Source organism: Lontra canadensis, unplaced genomic scaffold, assembly GCF_010015895.1.
Source record: "Lontra canadensis isolate GAN:19392208 unplaced genomic scaffold, GSC_riverotter_1.0 scaffold14, whole genome shotgun sequence".
Classification (NCBI taxonomy): domain Eukaryota; kingdom Metazoa; phylum Chordata; class Mammalia; order Carnivora; family Mustelidae; genus Lontra; species Lontra canadensis.
Window position 1 is genome coordinate 27,983,600 of NW_022631008.1, and position 18,510 is coordinate 28,002,109.

Genomic DNA, 18,510 nt, shown 5'->3' on the forward strand with positions numbered 1-18,510 from the left:
AATTATGAGATACACAGATAGTTGCTTCCATCTCCATATTCCATACATAATGGAAAAATTATACAATTTACAAGAAAGCATTTTATTCTATAAAATAATCTAAAATACTTTGTTGAAGATGTGTAAGAAGTTTAGAACTTTTTTAACACTTTATTTTTTAAAACTTTATCTGTACTTTGACGGTGTAGCCTAGGATTCCATCAGATGATAATTACACAGTGAGCAAGATTCTGGGTTTACGTCTTAAATAGGAATAAGATTAAACTGCAAATATAATTTCCAGTACCCTATCCTGAGTATCTGTTTATTAAGATTTCTTTTAAAAGAAGAAAACAGAACTTCTTTGGCCATTACTGACAACTGTAAACTAAAAGTTTCTATACGAAATACTGTAAAAAATGAAATTTCCAAGATAAAGATCAAGAACAGTATCTCTACTTAGAAAAGGAAAGAAACTTAAAGACTTAACACTAAAGAAAGCACAGATTATTATGGCTTGAAAATAAGTTGTTCCCCCAAATTACTTTCTTAAATGATAAATCCACCTATGGATTTAAAATATAAATTGTATTTAAAGTTAAGGTTAAAACTATAACTGGAGATTATAACTGGAACACGTTTCCTAGACTATTATAGCCGTTTTCCTGTAAACTTTAGAAGATGTCTAGTTAAGTAATGTTTTATTTGCTTATATAAATGGTAATAAGTAAATCCAATAATAACAAAAGCAATACTGTTTAAAAAATAGACATTATTATGAAATCAACTGTTTTAATAGAAAAGCATTATAGTTAAAGATAATTTAATACATATACATGTTAAAATAAATGTAAATTTGGATTCTTTGAGTGCAAAATGTGGTTACCCAAAGAAACCAAAACCTCCTTTAGAGATGTAATAAAACTTATCCCTGAAAAGTTAGTGGGTATTACATAGATGTATTTATATTGTGTTCTACGACTCCTCGTACTTGCTTTTAAAAAATCAGGAGAATTTAAACAATATAAAAAAATAAATTATAAATAAGTATAAAAATATACCTTGTAAGATCTTTATTGAAGACATGATTATCACTGTATTTAAGTGCTTAACTATGAGAATATAAATTAAAATACTGAAGAATTCTGTTTTCTCATTTTAGAAAAGGGGAATTTTCTGAAGACAAATGTTTGAAGTTGAGGTAGTAGGACTTCACTAATTTCACAGACTGGTATCATCCACAAATTGTGATGAAATGAAAATCACTTTTTTTTTTACGACAAAAGTGCTTTCTAATAGGAAAAGTGCAAATTGGATTTTCTGAATCACAAAAATTCTGAAACAGAAAGAAAAGGTGACAAAATCAGAGTTGTATCTTGGGGTTTCTTTTTCACATAGCTACACTTAGTCTGGGAAAATCTTCCACAGGCATGCTTTTCGTGGCATCCAGTTGGTTATATTCCTCTATGAGCCCCGATAAAGATGACAGAGCTTCCATGAAACAGCTTTCTTCCATCCCTTCAATTTGTAGATAGTGATGAAGATGAGCCTATAAATAAAAAACTGGATAATGCTGACCATTTTCAGAAAATTTAATACATATGTAATTATCCTAAAACATAAATAATTCTTTATTAAAATGATAGTTCAGCTTTACAAGAGAAAGGGCTACTCAAAATCCTGTAAACTCACAAGATTTCTCCTTTACATAGTCTGAGTAAACTTCTTCTCTTCAGTTATAATCAGTACAGTGAATAGAGCCATCAGGATTGCCCCTGATTTGATAGTGTAACTCGTGAGAAAACATCTCAAATAGCCAAAATAAACACATGTAGTTACGAAGGTGCACTGATAATTACCTTTTTCTTATACAGCCTCATGAATCTCTCTCTCAGTTCCATGAAGGTAGGCTTCACACATGTGTTATTTGCTAGAGCTAATAATGAATGGGAATGACCCACAGGAGGTACTGAACACAGGCTGGTCTTCCAGCCTTCTTGATTCCAGGAGACAAACTGTAGAGAAGGTTTTAATCTGAGATACAAAAACCAAAAGGTGAGAATGAAGGTACTGAAAGTATCTGCCATATATGGCAGCAGACATTACCGATGGTACCATTCTAATTGCTCAGTATATAATGTAAGTTACCTATTTTTTACTATTAGCGGTCTTGTGGTACAGTCTGACAGTGAGCTAAAGGGATATTTAATTAGGGGGACATTAAATTTGGGATGAAAAAGAGATGAAAATATTGCAATTTCCTTACTTTGTAATTCAACAGAGTAGTTTTCCTAAAAATAGACTGTCAAAAAATAGTAAAACATACACTTAGAAGCAGTGTAGTGGTAGTAATACAACAACAGTAGTTAAATTTTCTGAATACTTTCAGAAAATAAAATATCTCCTATATCATTCACTATTCATAAATAACAACTTTGAAGATTTTATTTATTTATTTGACAGAGAGAGATATCACAAGTAGGCAGTAAGGCAGGCAGAGAGAGGGGGAAGCAGGTTCTCTGCTGAGCAGAGAGCCCGATGTGGGACTCTATCTCAGGACTTTGAGATCATGACCTGAGCCAAAGGCAGAGGCTTAACCCACTGAGCAACCCAGGTACCATCCATAAATAACAACTTTGTACCATTAGTATTCTTATTTTATGTTTGAGAAAAATAAGGCTAAGAGAGGCTAAGTAATTTGCTCAAGGTCACCCTTTAGTTAAATGGCAGCTGTAGAATCTGAAGAGGCCATTTGAACTACTATGCTACACTGTCACAGGTGGTACACATAAATTATGAAAATATAAAATCAAACCTTTCAATATTTCTGCGAAGATCTGAAACCTGTACATTTCCTCTAACCATAAGGGCACAGGCGAGGTACAGACTATGTTTGGGGTCAGCCCGAATTAGCTGGTGATCTTTACTAAAGGCATCTGAAAACATCTGATCCAACCTAGAACAATGAAAGAATCACTGTTTATACAAAATATTATTTCTTCTGTGTAGAACTACAAAGTGCAAAGATAGTCACTTCTATGTAAATAAACTTCACATACAAACACCTACATTTCAGTGACCATTTTCTCAAAACAATCTTGATAAGAAAGGACACCTTTTATCCTTTATTTAAAGAAAGAGGAGGACACCTTTTATCCTTTATTTAAAGAGAAGAACAAGGTGCTAACATATTATATGTAATAATAGACAGGATCCTAGAGCCCCACCCAGCCTGGTTCTTATATCTCACTTAACTCAATACAAATATCAGGTTCCCTAGATAACTCTAGATTCTGTGTGCTGACTCTGCGAAGTGTCTGGGAAGAGCTGCAGAAATGACACTGTGTTACGTACTCATTCAACACATATTTACTGAATGCCTACTATGTGCCAGGCACTATTCTAAGTGCAAGAGACCCAGAAGTGAGCAACAAAAATTTCTACTCTACTGGGGCTTACATTTGATCCTGGTTATGTGATAGCAAGAACAGGAAGACTCCATTAGGGAATGAAGAGCTGTGGGAGGTTAGTAAATCCTCTGCTACTGTGTTTGAAATTTTGGTGTGTATGTGCTTTTGGGCATTTTTATGGAGTTAAGGAAACCCAGAAAAGGATAAGAACCACTATCCAACGAATGGGCAAACTCATTCTTGACTTATCCTCTGCCGCAAAATATAAAAAGTAGTAAGGAGCTATTGGATACTTATCTTTATTTACATTAGAAATACGGAATTTCAAGAAATCTAAAACACTCCTCACATGTGCTTATTTTATTGTTGTGTGATAAAAATGAGATAAGGTACAGGACTAACATTAATAAAAGGCACAACAAAAATCTTTCTCACTACAAGAAACTGAAGAGCTTTAAAACTGACTTCTAATAGTACAATTTTAGAACAATTTATTATTTTACTCAAGGATAAATGTGCTCATGTGCTGATAGGCCAGCCTCTGAAATATCTATACTACAGCAGAGGGGGGTAAAAAGACACAAAGACAGAAAGAATACTGTGACAAGTTCCCTAAGAGTATAAAATCTTTAAAGTCCCTTATACATTATCACAAACACATTTTAAAAATAACCCTTTGTGACAGACTATGATTATATGAATACAAAATGCTGCAACAGTATAATTTTTATTAAAATATGCCAAAAAGCAGGGTTAAAAGTTTAATTGGCTTTGAAATACTCAGGTTGAAGGACCAAGTCACGCATTTTTTTTCTTTATGCTGGACTTAATTAGAAATTTCCCGTCTTTATTTTTTAAGAATTAACTTTAAATGTAAAAGTGTCTGGACTATCATTATTGTACAGTAAATAGTTTAGCATCAATTTACAATCTATGTGTCCATACTGAAGATGCACTCATTTTTAATATGTTGGGCTGATAATCACGTGATCATTTAGTGAACGATTACCATGTTCCATATACAATGCAAGTCACTTAAGGTCATCGGCATCCCATGCAGAAAGAGTCCTATCTACTGGTTGGCATAACTGGGTCTACTGGTTGGCATAACTGGGTTATTTGTTAACAGCTTAAATAAAAGTTATTCAATAGCACTGTGATATTTATAGTATAGAATTATTACTTTGTCAACATTTAAACTACAAAGAAGACCTTTCATCTGGTTTTTATCATTTACATACTTTCCTCTTAGAGTTTGACAGGACCTTTTCTTTCAGTCAAGTGTGGATGCCAGTGGGACCTTTTTAAGCTTATCACTGTATGTGCTCAGAGTATTTTTCGACTAAATTTTTTTGTTAAGTAGACTGATTAAGTTTTATGCTTATAAATGACACGCAGTTACAAAACAAGGTATTCTGGAAATGATATATATAGCAGCTACCATAAACAGTAACACTGGAAAGCCTTCTATGGTGCTGGACTGTGGTAACAGTTTTAAAGATATTCTTATTTAAGATACCCAATAAGCATATGAGGTATGTGCCCCTGCCCTAGGTCCTATAGCTACTGACGAATTGGCATTCAGATTTATGTATGTCAGATTGCAAAGCCCTGAAATCTTTTTTAATAAAAACCAAATCTTTAGGAATTTCATTAGCTCAAAAATTAAGATTTAATGTCAAATAGTTTAATATTGACTTTTTAAACAATGACTTGTAAATAAAGCATTCAAGTAATGAAAATGACACAAAGAAAATGACATGAAAAAAATACCCAGAGTTAAAAGTTTTAAAAAAACTTTTGAAAAAAGGTAATTCAAATAATCAAGTCATTGGAATAAAGTTACTTTATCTTACCTTCGGGTAGGAATGTTAACATCTGCCAGTGTATAGAGAGGTGTTAGGCTTGACACAAGATAATGCAGTTGCGGAAAAGGAACTAAATTCATGCTGATTTCATTAAGGTCCATATTAAGGGACCCTTCAAACCTTGCAGAGCTAAAAAATTAACATTAAAGCAAGAGAAAAAAATTTAATGTTAAAATTTTATACTTTGAATGTAGCTTTACTATTCAGCCGGCATTCTTAAATCCTTTTGCACACCATTCTTCAGTAGAGAATATATGCTCCTTTTTTTGTATTAGTGAAACTTTGTATCATGAATAACATGTATAAAGATAATTAAAGTATAACACACAACATCTATATCAATTCTTATTTGTGGATTATATGATGTGTAACCAAGACACTATTATGTTGCACATTACTGATACAAAAATATGTTACTTAAAACAGACTTTGAATTAAACACATACAGGTCAGCAATTATTTAATTATTATTAAATATTATTCAATTATTATTTAATTATAATAATATTATTATTTAATTATAAACTTCATTAAATTCTTCATGGGTCTGCCTGATATGTTGTACAATTTGGAATATAATAATGCCAAAGCAGCCTTCCAGATCAAAGTCAAGGAAATATTTTGGACCAGCTAACAATAAGGAGATAAACATTAGCTGCTTTAGAAGATGAGGCAATCTACAGCAAAAAAAACATGCTTACTGTTATCTAACCAAGGTCTCATGTGTTTATCTGTGGCAAACTTTTTTCACTTAATACCTATTAATATTCTCCGGAATATACCTGGATATATTCAATGATATATATAATGCTTTGGAGTAACAGAAATTAAAGTTCTAGTGTATCACTCCAAGATCTGAAAACACTAGACAGAATAAAATAAAATTTAAAAAAACCTCCTGTGACTTAGAAAACCTGAAAGATGCTATTATAAAAATGCTACTACAAGCATCATCATAGGACAAGTGAAGTTTTCAAACTGTCTTAAGTTTTGCCATTAATAGGATTACCTTGTTAGGTTCAGCAGCAAATTGGCCACAATGTTGTTCATCGCATCAAAGGGCTTCTGGTGCCGTTTCTTAACAGCCCCAGCACTCGAAGTAACCAGACTCTTTGGCTTTATAGTTGTGCCCAACCTTCCAGAATTCACCATCAGGTCAATTTTGCTAATGATGTCAAATAAAGACTTTTAAAGGGAAAATATTGGAAGAGAAGCTATTAACGAGAGTGGACACAGATGACATTTTACCAGGAAGGAAAGAAGAGAAAGAAAAACAATTTAAACTTCTTTTTCCTCTTAGATGGGAAGGCTGAAAAATGATGAGAATATTTCCTATGCACATATAAGTGTAACACAAGACTGAACATATATATATATCCATAAATTATAGTGTCATTTCTTACTTGGTTGTCAATGGGCAACACACAGTCTGCATGCTCGTTGAGTTCCTTCATTGCCAAGATGCTATTGTAAGGCGAGGTTATGACATCATCCTCACTAGAAGGATAAACTGAAGTCATGAATCTGTATACTTCTGGGAATTCATCCTCGAGCATCTTTAAAAGAAATGTGCCAAGTCCAGATCCTGTGCCTGAGAATTAAAATTGCAAAAACAAAACCAAAAAAAACCCAGCATAAACTACTCAAAATAAAATTGTGAGGAACTTGGAATTTTACGGCTTCTTTTGATAGGAACATATTTTAAAAACCAGAGCATTATATAGAAGAGTTTTGATTCCATTAAAAATTAAAAAAATATATAAATACATACATATATAAAACCTATAAACAAAATGAAAAAGGCAAACTAAGGAAAAAAATCTCCAACACATATGAAGGGCTAAATTTCTTCAATAAAGAGGTCTCACAAATCAACAACGAAAAAAACATGAATAATACAACAGAAAAATGGGTAAAGTATGTAAATATGTCATTCATAATAAATCAAGTGGTGACTAGATGTGAGGATGGTCAACCTTTCTTCTAATCAAAGAAATCCAAGTTAAAACAATCTAATTTTGAATATATTAATGTTTTATAATACTCAGTGACAGTGTGGGGAAATAAATCCATATAGATTGTTTCTAATATGGACTGGTGAAAATAAGAAAGTACTTATTAATATCAATCAAAATTTAAAATTATTCTTTGCTCCCACTTTCCTTTTGGGAATATTACCTACAGCTGTAGGGGCATAAACAGGCAGAAATGTATGTACCAGATATTCAAGTGGGGCTTGTTTGTAATTAAACTAAATATCATGAACAACTGGACATCCACTAGTGGGAAATGGACTTCAAAAAGTATATATTAACACAACTGAATTCTAGGAGACAGAGAAAATAATGAAAGACATTCAGGGAAGACATAAAGTGAAAAAATGTTGGAATAATATGCACTGCATGATCTTATGTTAAAATACACACACGCACTTTTAAAGGCATAGAAAATATCTGGAAGGATAGACATAGGCAAACTTGATTACCTGTGAGAAGAGAGTCTAGGATTTAGATGTCAGAAAGGAGACCATTTTTAACCTTCACTATTTATTTTTGTCAGTAAATTATGAATAAAGTATAGTCTTCTGAGATTTTGAACAATAGAGGGATTTAAAAAGGCACTATAATTAACTATAAATCAAATTGTTTTGAAAACTTACCCAAACTTGCAGGTTAATTATACTAGTAGATAAAGAATTTGTTTCTTAACGATTGTGATGGTCCTCTAAAAGCATGGTTACATAGAAATTATCACTTTAATTTTAAAATGTTATCATACTGAATAATATGTATAAAAATCAATTTATAGGGGCGTCTGGGTAGTTCAGTGGGTTGGGCCTCTGCCTCCGGCTGGGGTTATGGTCTCAGGGTCCTGGGATCCAGCCCTACATGGGGCTCCCTGCTTGGCAGGGAGCCTACTTTCCCCTCTCTCTCTGCTTGCCTCTCTGTCTACTTGTGATCTCTCTCTCTCAAATAAATAAAATCTTTTAACAAAAATCAATTTATATAATCTGCTGAATATAAAATCTTAATCTGAGCTTGGAGAAAAATAGTATGTATACTTCTGGGAATTCTTTTAAAACTTTTCTTTTAAACTTTTCTTTTAAAACTCACTAATCCTTTTGGAAATTAGCAAAATACAGTATGTGTCTAGTTCATAAAACAGGAGCAAAATACTTCATTTGCAAGGTACAGGCTTCCCTGGGGAAAGAAAGCAACGCAGACCTTTTAATCTAGGTCAAGACAATTACTATCTGAGGAATAGTTTAAAGGAGCTGACTAAAAGGATTTATCTATGTCTCTTATTGGACACAAGAAAGGTTGGGAAGCAATTAAAGAGTATTGATATTTCTTAGCAAGGATACCTATGAACAAGCCAGAAATGCTTAGTTTCTAGGCGGTATATGAGTCTACGCAAGCAAACTCCTAGCTTTGACAAAGGCAGGATTCCCAGAAAGCTCACATACACTGAAATGTAGCTGGAAATTTTATGAAAGAACTAAAAGTAGAAGAAAAAACTTCAGATTCAGTTGTCCTGACTCTTAAAAGGGCTTCAATTTATAAACAATGGTAATAGCAACAAAATTTGACAAAAATTTAAAATAAGAAGCAGTTATGTATATACTCAAACACATACAGTGTTAAAAGTTGTACCTTTATTAAGTATAGGTCTGAAAACAGGCTACTGTTCGCAAAATGAATTCCCACTTACACTTTCACATTGCTATAGGGAAATGAGTGAGTAATTTTACCTCCTCCCATGGAATGTATTATAAAAAAACACTGCAAACAATCACAGTGCTCTGCCGACTTTCTGAGTTTCTCTAAAATCTGTTCTTGATAAAGACTGCCAAAAACTTTGTGCCCCACAGCCCTGAAAAAAAAAAAAGAATATAAATTACAAAAATACTCTGACATTTCTTATTTCAAGATTTGATTACTTCTGAACTAAATGAAAAGATTACAGAAAAATTTAAAGAAGCATTTTTACTATACTAATTCTTGTTTCATATGAATAAATCATATTGTGATATTTCAAAGATACTAGATAGAAAATGTAACAAATATAAAGGCCTATAATCCTCAAATATCCTGATAAAATAGCTTATTATCAATGGATATTAACCTATGGTTTTCTAAATTTATCTTCTTTCTCCTTTTTTTTAAAGTATAAACATAAGACTTTAATTACATAGTTTTTTCTCATTTCCATTTAACATAAACTCTGATTGCAGTAAGTTTTACACATTGAAGAGCAGAATTTGGTCAACTAGAAAGACATTAAAAAGAAAAAAATTTGAACTAACATATTGGTTTAATATAGGAGAAAACATTTGTCACATCATGTTATCATTAGTTGAAATGATACACAATAGAAAACTGATATTCATAAGGCTCTGCAAGCCTTTCTGATAATCAAATTTGCAAGGAGCACTTTGATGCATTAAAAAATGATTAAAAAAACAAATGAATGACTTCCCTGTGACACAGGTTGTGTAACTCAAAAATTACAGAAAAAGTTAGACAATTAATGAAAAGCCAGTTAAGTGGGCAGGTGAATTCATTTAGTGGCTGGTTCTCCCCATATGAAGTTTCTAAGAAGGCAAAATGCAAACTCATGTTTTAAAGTTTTATTTATTAGAGTCATCTCTACCCCCAACATGGGGCTCAAACTAATGACCCCAAGATCAAGAGCTGCATGGGCTCTTCTGAGCCAGACAGGCACCCAGCAAATTCATGCTTTAGTGAAATGATATCACTACACATTAGGAACCTGAGAGACAGACTGCAAATAGAGAAAATAGTAAACATTAGATTTGCAAATAATAAGGAGCTACTTAATTTTTAAAAAACAGCAAAAACAGTCTCAATGTAAATTTTCAATGATCATCGTTGAAGCTTTTTACCCCATTAAAGAGAACAGACAGTTATATATTTATGAGAAACACAGCCTTTGGCTGAGCTTTAATGCTGGGACACTGGTCTGGCTTGCACTTCTTAGCAGTCCTGTCAAGTTTGACCAACTGGAGAACTTGACAGAGTCAAATAGTGTAGGTAAGAGAACAGTTTATAAAAATAGTTAAAACTTTTGTCACTAGTACTATGTAAGAATCAATTACAAGGAATTTAGTAAATCCATTTTTCATGATTTTTTCCTAAAAAATGGCGAGAAAAAACTGTAATAGGGTGACTTTTCAGCACTGAGAAACCCCATCATTTATCCAGGGAAAGATGAAGGGCTGAAAAGCCTAGAGGCAGGTCTGCCAGGTAGATCTTGCTTTCCTGTCAGCAGGACCTATTAGAAAGAAGGAAAGATCATTTTTTTTTTGAGATGACATTCAATTTTTTTTACATACAGCATGTTCTCACCAGTTATTCCCCGAGCCAGAAATATCAGTGATGAGCTGCTTGCTATCAAACACATCTCTCAATGGTCCCTGCAGAATTTCATTTACTACCCCTTCCTCCATATCAATCAAGACAGCCTGAGAAAGAGAAATAAAATCAAATTAGCTTATTTGTCTTTAGAGCTAGTAACTCTGTAAATGAATTTATGAACTGAAAGTTGCATTGTTCTTTTTATAGTTTAAGCTTAGTCAAATCTTTATTTGAATCTTTATGTAGAATCTGTTGTAAGAATGAAAAAGTAATTTCACTCTGCTCAGGATGTGGAATACAATTAAAAGGTGGGTTCTAAACTCTCAGTCTACTCCAAAATACCACGTGGGGTGGGCGGAAGAAATGACTAATCCCCTCAAATGATTTTCTAACAATTCTTTTACTCCTGTGCCTATGTGATTGTAAATGTTTTGAGAACAAGGTCTCAGAAATTTAGAAGGCGGCCTAACCAGAAAAAAATTCTCAATAAATATACGGTATGTTAATGCACTTGCTCAGCAGGAACAACCATGCTGCTCTTCATGAATCACAGCCCAAAACGGTTCAATTCAGATCAGCAAACTTACTATCAGATGCAAACCAAGGCCCTGGATAGAAGTCAAAGGTGACAATAAGGTCCTACTCCCAAGAAAACCTAATTCATTACCACAAACCCTATTGACATGGGCAATAACCTTTACTACTTAGAAGAAAATGAGAATATAAAACATAAAATTAAGTATGGAAAGAAAAATAGAAAAGATTGGAGGGGAACACAGCAAAATGTAGGCAGGGATAGCTTGGCAATAGGATTATATATTATATACCCTCTACCCTCACTGTTTTGTACTTCCATGTTTTCTACACTGAGGAAGACGAGTGAAAAAGTAAAATAAATAGTTAAATAAAAAAGCTGAAAAAATTCTGAAATAACTTTAGAATACACTACAAAGCTATTAACTCTTTGATTCAGTGTCAGAGAAAGTGCTTGGTTTACAGGCTTTTTTAGTTCTTGTGACCCCGTGACTCTAAGCACTTACATAGTGTCTCTATGTGCTTTGTACGTATTACCCCATTTGATCCTCAGAACCCTATGCATAGGTACTATAATTACCCCTGCCTTACCCTTGAGAAAACTGAGGCCCAGGAAAGCTAAATCACTTAGCTGTGATCCCCTGGCTACGTGAAGGAGTAGAAACTCACACTTGGTTAGCCTGGCTGCAGAATCTTCAGTCTTCACCATCAAACGCCATGCTCGCCTATCTATTGAGATAGTCAAGTGTGACATTTATGGAGTACTGACTACCATGGGGTTGCAACTTAGGCCCATTTAAATTCTGTGAATTAAACTGTCTGTGGAATTAACTATACTACTGTAAGCAAGCAACTGAGATCGTCTTACCCAGTATGTCAGAACTATATTTCTAATTGTACAACAGTATATCACAGTAGTATACTAGGAAGACTATAAAATTATGTATTATAAGTGTGCTCTTCTATATACAGCAAGCAATATACATATACTTTATGTATACTGGACTATATAGGGTTATTTACTGGCAATTTAAGGTTTTTCTAGGATATTTTGATAATATGCAAGTTTTACCTAGATGTTGACTTTTAACACCTAATCAACCATAAGAGACACTTCACTGTATGGGCAAACAGTAGTATAGTATACGTGTGTAAGATTACAAAAAGAAAAAAAAAATTAGCTTATAACGGCCTTGTTCCAAAACAGATTTATTTAAGATAATTTGTGGAAGACTTCTCTCAATTACCTTGCAATCTGGCAAAGGAAGCAACAGGAAGAATACAAACTGACATTCAAGCCCCTCTTGAAGTCAGGTTTGATAGAATCATACTGTCATCTTCACTGAACATGAAAACGCTGACATGGTATAGAACTTTTTCACTTCTAGTCATATCAAGCCTTCGATTTGTTTTTCCCTTGGAAATTAACTAAATGAGGAGGGATTATTCTGGGTTCCTCACATAGCCATCCAAGGTCTAGAATCACAGCCGTTTCAGGATCTGATGTTTATTGTTTTCTACCACAAGAGCAACCAGGTGATAGCTTTCTGGTCTTTGAGCTTTCCCTTAATTGTAATATAGGATTTATAAAACTCTGAGTATTTACCCATTAGCCTATGATACTGGATACAGTGGAGGGACCTGACCACCAAGTTATCTTGCGAAGACTTCAGTGATCACAGTCACTTAATACTAAGACTCCTAAGGAGAAGTGGAAGAGTACCTTCTAGGACAAGTCAAAGGTGACAGAGACACACTGATTTATTCTCTCCCAATAGTGTTTTCTCCACCTCCTACTTGCTCACTGATAGGGTACGGGGAAAGAGCTCAAACTGGGAGTGCTCTAGGAAATGTCAATGTTACTTTTTCTGTAAGATTTGGATTGGGATTTTAGTGCTCTCCATAGCATGTAGGATACCAAGTTGTTTAATCATCTGAACAGCCTATAAGCACATGGTCTCTGCCACTAAATTTTGTTTTCCAAGGACATCTGAGATTACAGATACAAGCAGACAGTTCCCAGGTACCACAGCACGATTGCTTTTTGCTCTTCCAGCCACGACTCCAGGTCTGATCCTTACTGTCTCAATTCCTTCCATCCAAACTGCTTTTCTTTTTTGTTACAAAGATTATTGATCAACAACTGGAAAAAGCAGGTTGTTGTAGAGAAACAATGGCAGAAGTGTTGTTGTTGGAATGGGATTAGGACTAAATATGGCGACTGACTCAAATCATTTTTGTTCAAGAGGTCTTCACAGAGTTATGGTATTTACTATAATGTGGCTGGATCCGATCCGTGCTTTGGACTGGGAATAGTAACTGTTGCAAAAACATGTTCCATTACCTTCAAATGAAAAATTAACCTGCATTAGCATGTGTCTGAGGCTAGAATTAAGAAAACTCCTTTTGTTATCATTTACCCAGACGTATATTTCCCCCGAAACATTAAAAAAATGCTAAGATAGTGTTTTTCCTTTAAGCACAAAATTTTCCCCCTAAAGTTCCAGGCAGATATAAATGTCTGCTTAATTATATTTATATTAAAATGTGGCTTAGTAAATACTTTTTTTATATTTGAGAAGTGAAATTAAAATTTAATTCTGTTACAGAAATATAGTTATTTTTAAAAGACACACAATATAAGAATCCAAGTATACAGATCTTACTCGTGCTTTCAAAGTACAAATTTTCCCCTTGGAAATACTGCCACCATCACCAACCACTCTGAAAGATAAAAAATGAGAAAAGGTCATCAGATCTCCCAAAGGCTAATACTGCTGTTAGGTAATTAACTCCTGTTTATATAGAGCTACTTACAGGCCTGGTGAGGCAGACACAAAAGGCAACATATAGAAGGTGCCTTTCCTATTTTTCTCCCTTGTTTACCCTCCCCTTAGACTGAAAAGTGAATACTTTTTTCCCTGGCTTTCTTTGTAATTAGGGCTGGCCATGTAATCTAGTTCTTACTCATGAGATAAAAGGGAGATATTCTGGGAAGCTTTTCTGATAAAGAGGACCAGATGTAGTCAGTACCAACTCTTCCCTTTTCCTACCTTGAACATGAATAAAGATGTGAAGCATGGAATGGAGGCTGCCACTTTATAGTTATGAAAAAACAATCATGAGGACAAGAAGCCAACACAATAGGAATAATAAAATGAAAGTACCTTGGTCTTTTAAGGAACTAACATCTCCAAGCCTAGATCACCTATTTCCAGATTTCTTTTTTTTTGGGATAACTGGATACTTTTATTGGATAAGCCACCATTACTGAGGTTTCCTACTGTAGCTGAACACACATCAACTGATATAACGGTTATGTATCACCGATATCTAAGCCTGTTCCTAGAATACCATGTTGAATTAAAGTAACTACACCTATGACCAAACAGACTATGAGTCAATACAGTTCACAAGAAGACAATATAAGAAAGGAGGTTGAATTAAACAGAGATGATGCTATAGGTTGGGTTAGTAAACTATGGTCCTTGGGCTGACTCTCACCAGCTGCTTATTTTCCTAAAGTTTTATTCAAACACAGCCATGCCCACTTGCTTAGGTACAGTAAGCTATACCTGCATTCCCATTACAACAGCAGAATCAAACAGATGTGACACAGACCTTATGGTCTTCAAAACCTAAAATAGTTACCACCTGGTCCTTTGTAGGAAAGGTTTGTTAACCCCTAGTATAGGTAAATTCTTAGTACACTATTAAAAAGGTATGTCATTTCCTCAAACAGACATAGAAGTGTACAAAAAATGTGCTCATGTTTTTGAAAGTTTTTTTTTTTTTTTACTAACAGATGTTCCAGGTGTTGCTAGTACATAGAAAGAAGAGTAAAATGCCAAGACTCATCTCCCCTTTTTGGATAAACTTGGAATTGGGGAAATAAGAATGCCCTCACGTTAAATTATAAAACAGAGTACAGGAGAGTATAGTGACAGTCACCTTATTAAGAAAGAATAGCTCCCTTCTCCTACCCCCTTAGGAGAAGAGTAAATGAAACAAGATGGGATTGGGAGGGAGACAAACCATAAGTGACTCTTAATCTCACAAAACAAACTGAGGGTTGATGGGGGGAGGGGGAGTTGGGACAGGGGGGTGGGATTATGGACATTGGGGAAGGTATGTGCTATGGTGAGTGCTGTGAAGTGTGTAAACCTGGCGATTCACAGACCTGTACCCCTGGGGATAAAAATATATGTTTATAAAAAATAAAAATTAAAAAAAAAAAAAAAAGAAAGAATAGCTCCCTGGCTGAGTCTCAACTAAGAACTACTTAATGAAAGGACTGGCCATCAAGGGTAGAGGGGATGAGAGTGGGAATTTAGTTAGAAGGGAAGCACAGAAAAGGAAGTATGACAAAGGCAAATTTGCATCTCTTTAACAGTATTTAGGGGAGAGGATGTTCTAGTTCACAAAGGAGAGGGAATCCTACATAACAGGTATCTCCATATAATAAAGATAAATGACACCAATCATTAAGGTAATACATCTAACTCCCCTTGGTCTTATTCCATGATCACCAAGCAACCTTCTATTATTACTTTTCAGGTAGATTCCCTAGAGAAGAGAGTGTTTTCGAAGGGAAAGGAAGATCTGATGCTCCTGAGTTATGGTTCCTACTGTCAATTACTACATTGACTTTCTGCTTTTTAATTTCCGATTCTCTCTGAGTTTGGTTTATCTGCCTGTACTGGAAAGCAATGGACTCCTTAACAAGATGTTAACAAGTTTTTAGAGTTTGCAAATCTGAGGGTCACACTCTGGGATTTATTAAGGAAGTAGAGCCTCTAATTAGCCTTCCCTAGGAGATAACTTACCTTAAATACCCAACCAACTAATTCAAACTAGAACTAGATTTTTTTTTTTAAAGAATTATTTATTTATTTGACAGAGAAATCACAAGTAGGCAGAGAGGCAGGCAGAGAGAGATGGGGAAGCAGGCTCCCTGCTGGGCAGAGAGCCCCATGCAGGGCTCCATCCCAGGACCTTGAGATCACGACCTGAGCCAAAGGCAGAGGCTTAACCCACTGAGCCACCCAGGTGCCTTTAGAACTAGAATTTTAATTATACAAAGGTGGATCTTCATGATATATTTTTTAGTTCAAGTTCACTACAGTTAAGTTTTTTTTTTTTTTTAAGATTTTATTGATTTATTTGACAGAGATCACAAGTAGGCAGAGAGGCAGGCAGAGAGAGAGAAAAAGAAAGCAGGCTCCCTGCTGAGCAGAGCCTGATGCGGGGCTGGATCCCAGGACCCTGGGATCATGACCTGAGCCGAAGGCAGAGGCTTTAACCCTCTGAGCCACCCAGGCGCCCCACTACAGTTTAGTTTTATTAATTATTTTGAAAATACACAAACTTAACGATTAAATATTAAAAGCTTACGGACATATCTTGAATGTTAAAATTACTTTCATCTAAAAGATACATATGCTCTTTATTATATAAACAAAGGTAATCTGACAATTGTTTTTCTCTTTTAGCACATTCTATTCCTACAACAAATATTCCTGACTACAGATAGTATCACAGAAGTGTAAAAAATGTATTTTTCTTTCAAAGGTTTCTTGAACGCATTAACAACATACCCTGAAGGAAACCTTCATTAGTCTTTCAGTAAAACTTTATTTCAAGGTCATGTTAAAAGAAGGCACAAGAGGGGGCGCCTGGGTGGCTCAGCTGGTTAAGTGTCTGCTTTCTGCTCAGGTCATGATCCTGGGGTCCTGGGATGGAGCCCCACATGAGGCTCCCTGCTCATCAGGGAGTCTGCTTCTTCCTTTCCCTCTGCTCCCGCTTGTGTTAGTGTGCACTCTCTCTCCAATAAATAAAATCTTTAGGGTGCCTGGGTGGCTCAGTCGTTAAGCGTCTGCCTTCGGCTCAGGTCATGATCCCAGGGTCCTGAGATCAAACCCCTCATCGGGCTCTCTGCTAGGCGGGAAGCCTGCTTCTCCCTCTCCAACTCCCTCTGCTGTGTTCCCTCTCTCACTGTGTCTCTCTCTGTCAAATAAATAAATAAAATCTTTAAAAATTAAAATAAAATAAAATCTTTAAAAAAATAAAGAGAAGGCACACTGAAGTTTCTTTTTGTCCCTTCAAATGGCCTTAAAAGGAAACTTGCTGTCCTGCTCTGCAGAATAATATGAGAAATATGAATGATAAAATGCTTTCAATAATGAGAAAAACAAGAAAAACAGATCACTTCTTTATAGCTATCAACTGTTTCATTGTCCCTTGAAGAACTCTCACCCAACCTGATGGCATGAAAAGAATCATTATGCTATGTGATAGACTTTAATGCCATCTTACCTGGTATCCACATTTCGAAAGAAGCTGCTTAATGCCTCATCATAAATTCCTTTCTAAAAAGAAAAAAAGTATATTTATAACATTTGATTAGTTTTACCTCTTTCCCAAATGAAATCCTTTCGATTTAATAATCTCACAATACTGTAATGGTTGGTATCTGGCTATGAGAACAACAGCAAAAATGCAAGTTATCATAAAGTGCTTAGACTGATTCTTCCTACCTAAAGAATAAATGCCATAAAATCTAGGGATTAAGTTTAGCTGCGGGTGCTGAAGAAAGGAGTCCCCACAGGACTGTAGAACAGGCGCGTCAAACGAAAGCTTTGTCTGGATTCCTGGTGATCATTTTCAAGCTGATTAAACTCAGGAATATAACATATATATAACATATATAATATAATACTACACATGTTACCCAGTTTACGAGTACTTCCCCAATACTCTCTCATCGCTCTTCACAAGAATCCTGTTAACAGTGAGACCCTGACAGTCAGGGAGACTTAAGACTAAGATCTTTGGCCATCGTTTGTTCTGTGTCTAACGCCCCAAAACGTTTAAAAACCAGGTTGTTCTTTCCTGAGGACATCCCATTCGCCTTATACTGGTCAGAGAAAAGGTCAAATGGACTGATTCTTATTTGTTGGACGAGCCTCGATAAAAGGCGAGGGACGGTCTCCGGGCGGCGGGGCCGGTACCTGGTTGACCGCGGCATGCTCCCTCAGCGCCAGATCCCAGAAGCAGCAGCCGATCTGGTTTCCGCACTGGCCCACTGCGATAAGCGAGAAGAGCGAAAGAGAGTAGCCATTAGGTGGCAAACAAGGCCACTCGGTTGCGCGGTGACCGACTGCCCCCGCCCGCCCGCGCAGCTTACCCTGTACGACCACCGACTGGGTCATACTACGCCGCGTCCAGACGAAGGCACCAGGGATCCCGCGCCCACTTTCGAACTCCCTTGCGAGCTCCGCCTACCAGCGGCACGCCTACAGGCGCCCGGCAGCCGTAAATCACGCTGCTGCCGCAAGTCAC

General features: G+C 35.5%; 1 protein-coding gene across 2 annotated transcripts; it reads right to left on the reverse strand.

Moving 5' to 3' along the window:
• Positions 1 to 745: 745 nt before the first annotated feature.
• On the reverse strand, positions 746 to 18,481 carry TUBE1 (tubulin epsilon 1). 2 transcript variants are annotated; one of them, XM_032858346.1, is made up of 12 exons: positions 18,356 to 18,481; positions 18,180 to 18,253; positions 17,485 to 17,537; positions 13,836 to 13,893; positions 10,627 to 10,742; positions 9,009 to 9,130; positions 6,661 to 6,848; positions 6,267 to 6,442; positions 5,246 to 5,386; positions 2,795 to 2,935; positions 1,839 to 2,013; positions 747 to 1,528 (listed from the first exon to the last, which is right to left on the reverse strand). In XM_032858346.1, the coding sequence occupies exons 1-12, from the start codon at positions 18,378 to 18,380 to the stop codon at positions 1,370 to 1,372; spliced, it is 1,428 nt and encodes a 475-aa protein (XP_032714237.1). In that variant the 5' UTR covers positions 18,381 to 18,481; the 3' UTR covers positions 747 to 1,369. The 2 variants fall into 2 exon arrangements, with proteins under 2 accessions (XP_032714238.1, XP_032714237.1); XM_032858347.1 differs by lacking the exons at positions 13,836 to 13,893; positions 18,356 to 18,481 and having other exon boundaries at positions 746 to 1,528; positions 18,180 to 18,199.
• Positions 18,482 to 18,510: the final 29 nt, after the last annotated feature.

What these genes read in the sequence shown, in the direction of transcription:
- TUBE1 (XM_032858346.1), bottom strand. Translation starts at nt 18,380, where the DNA reads ATGACCCAGTCGGTGGTCGTACAGG. An exon ending in AGCATGCCGCGGTCAACCAG is followed by an intron (nt 17,538 to 18,179) that starts GTACCGGCCCCG and finishes TTTTCTTTTTAG; the next exon opens with AAAGGAATTTATGATGAGGC. An exon ending in TCTGGCTCGGGGAATAACTG is followed by an intron (nt 9,131 to 10,626) that starts GTGAGAACATGC and finishes TTTTTTTTTCAG; the next exon opens with GGCTGTGGGGCACAAAGTTT.